The sequence below is a fragment of the Felis catus genome, chromosome B4 (assembly GCF_018350175.1).
Source record: "Felis catus isolate Fca126 chromosome B4, F.catus_Fca126_mat1.0, whole genome shotgun sequence".
Taxonomy (NCBI): Eukaryota; Metazoa; Chordata; class Mammalia; order Carnivora; family Felidae; genus Felis; species Felis catus.
In genome coordinates, this window is record NC_058374.1 from 62132677 (window position 1) to 62135534 (window position 2858).

Below are 2858 nucleotides of genomic sequence, written 5' to 3' on the forward strand. Positions count from 1 at the left end.
GTTCAGTATTTTATAGGCTAAGTGTTTATTTAAAAAGTAGCATAAGTCAACCTCGAACCAATGGCAAATATTCCTTATATCCCAAGACTTGATATCTGAGATATTCCAACTGTTTGTTGTTTTTTTAAGACCATGGTTTTAGGCGGCGGTGGAGCTGCGGGCCGGGAGCCGGTGCGGGTCTCTTGGTAAGTGAAGAGCTGCGCATTGCTGAGCCTGCCACCCGCGGTGGAGCCATGGAGATCGGCGCCGAGATTAGCCACAAGATCCGGAGTGCCATTAAGGGGAAATTGCAAGAATTAGGAGTTTATGTTAGCTTCACGGTGTATTAGATAAACTTCGTTCTGTTACAACTGATCCCTCCAGTCTCAAGTCTTCTGATACCAACATCTTTGATAATAACGTGTCTTCAAACAAGAGCAGTTTCGGTCGGGGAGACGAGAGAAGGCCTGAAGCTGCAGTGCCACCCCTCGCAGTTGCTAGCACAAGACCTGAGAAAAGAGATTCCAGGGTTTCTACTAGTTCACAGGAGCAGAAAACCACTAATGTTAGACAGACTTACGATGATGGAGCTGCAACCCGATTAATGTCAACTGTGAAGCCTCTGAGGGAGCCAGCACCCTCTGAAGATGTGATTGATATTAAGCCAGAACCAGATGATCTCATTGATGAAGACCTCAATTTTGTGCAGGAGAATCCCTTATCTCAGAAAAAACCGACAGTGACGCTTATGTATGGTTCTTCTCGCCCTTCTATTGAAATTTATCGACCACCTGCAAGTCGAAATGCAAATAGTGGTGCTCATTTAAACAGGTTGCAATTTCAGCAGCAACAAAACAATATTCATGCTGCCAAGCAACCTGATATACAGAACAGCCGGGTATATGAAACAGGACGTTTGTGTGAACAGGAAGTGCTTAACAGCTTAGAAGGGACTTCTAGTCCCTTCTTCAGAAACAACTCAGAAAAAATGAGTATTGAGGAAGAAAACTTTTGGAAGAGAAAGTTGCCTGTGGTAAGTTCCGTTGTTAAAGTAAAAAAATTCAATCATGATGGAGAAGAGGAGGAGGAAGATGATGATTGTGGGTCTCATACAGGAAGCATCTCCAACAGTGTGTCAGTGCCAGCAAAGCCTGAAAGGAGACCTTCACTTCCACCTTCTAAACAAGCTAACAAGAATCTAATTTTGAAGGCTGTATCTGAAGCTCAAGAATCTGTAACAAAAACAACGAACTATTCTACAGTCTCACAGAAACAGACACTTCCAGTTGCTCCCAGAACTCGAACTTCTCAAGAAGAATTGCTGGCAGAAATGGTCCAGGGGCAAAGCAGGACCCCCAGGATAAGTCCTCCCATTAAAGAAGAGGAAACAAAAGGAGATAATATAGAAAAAAGTCAAGGAGCTCCACAGAGGCAGTTGTTATCCCGACTACAAATCGACCCAGTAATGGCAGAAACTCTGCAGATCAGTCGAGATTACTATGACATGGAATCCATGGTCCATGCAGACACAAGATCATTTATTCTGAAGAAGCCAAAGCTGTCTGAGGAAATAGTAGTGGCACCAAACCAGGAGTCGGGGATGAAGACTGCAGATACCCTTCGGGTACTTTCAGGACACCTTATGCAGACACGAGATCTTGTACAACCAGATAAACCTGCAAGTCCCAAGCTTATAGTGACGCTGGATGGTGTCCCCAGCCCCCCAGGATACATGTCAGATCAAGAGGAGGACATGTGCTTTGAAGGAATGAAACGTGTAAACCAAACTGCAGCCGCGAGCAAGGGACTCAGAGGTCTCCTCCACCCACAGCAGTTGCAGTTGATGAGCAGGCAGCTTGATGACCCAAATGGTAGCTTTGCAAATGCTGAGATGAGTGAACTGAGTGTGGCCCAGAAACCAGAAAAACTTCTGGAGCGTTGCAAGTACTGGCCTGCCTGTAAAAATGGGGATGAGTGTGCTTACCATCATCCTGTTTCACCTTGCAAAGCCTTCCCCAATTGTAAATTTGCTGAGAAGTGTTTGTTTATCCAGATTGTAAATATGATACAAAATGTACTAAACCAGATTGTCCCTTCACTCATATGAGTAGAAGAATTCCAGTACTGCCTCTAAAACCAGTTACAACACCAGCACCACCTTCTAGTAGTCAGCTGTGCCGTTATTTCCCTGCTTGTAAGAAAATGGAATGTCCCTTCTATCATCCAAAACACTGCAGATTTAACACTCAGTGTCCCAGACGTGACTACACATTTTATCATCCCACCATCACTGTACCGCCACGACATGCCTTGAAATGGATTCGACCTCAAACCAGTGAATGACACTCAGTGCTACTTGGGAGAAAATTGTGGAGTTTGAAAGTTTCCATCTACTGATGAAAGATACTCTGCAGAACTTGTCAAACCTTTGAAACTTGGAATATATATTGCTTTCATAATATGAAGTTTATTGCCTATCTGAAGTGTCTAATTTTTCTAGTTTGTAAGTTTATTAAGTGGTTTTAACATTGGGTGTTTTTTGTTGTTTGTTTTGACTGTGAAAAGACAGTTTAAAGGAAAAGCTAAATTCCATTAAAACATTTGAGGCTTGTTTGTAAAAAAAAAAAAAAAAAAAAAAAAAAAAAAAAAAAAAAAAAAAAAAAAAAAGACCATGGTTTTAAAACTCAAGCCAATCTTTATTACGTATGTGACCTTTTAACTTTGAAAAATAAGTAATTCCTTCTCTTCCCTTTTTCCTCTGCCACCCTTGAAAATACCCCCTTTACTACTTATGAACTTACAGCCATATCCTAGATGTAAGGGTTTTATTTTTAGTATTGAAGGAAACATTATAAAATAAAACTGGAAAATGCATGAGA

General features: G+C 41.7%; 1 protein-coding gene across 1 annotated transcript; it reads left to right on the forward strand.

The window, feature by feature from the left end:
• Nucleotides 1-218: 218 nt before the first annotated feature.
• Nucleotides 219-2456, forward strand: LOC101085811 (zinc finger CCCH domain-containing protein 14-like). Its single transcript, XM_011283864.4, is given in 3 exon segments — nucleotides 219-309; nucleotides 312-2024; nucleotides 2027-2456. Coding segments are annotated over 3 exon segments (2085 nt in total). The 5' UTR covers nucleotides 219-233; the 3' UTR covers nucleotides 2323-2456.
• The last annotated feature ends 402 nt before the right edge of the window (nucleotides 2457-2858 follow it).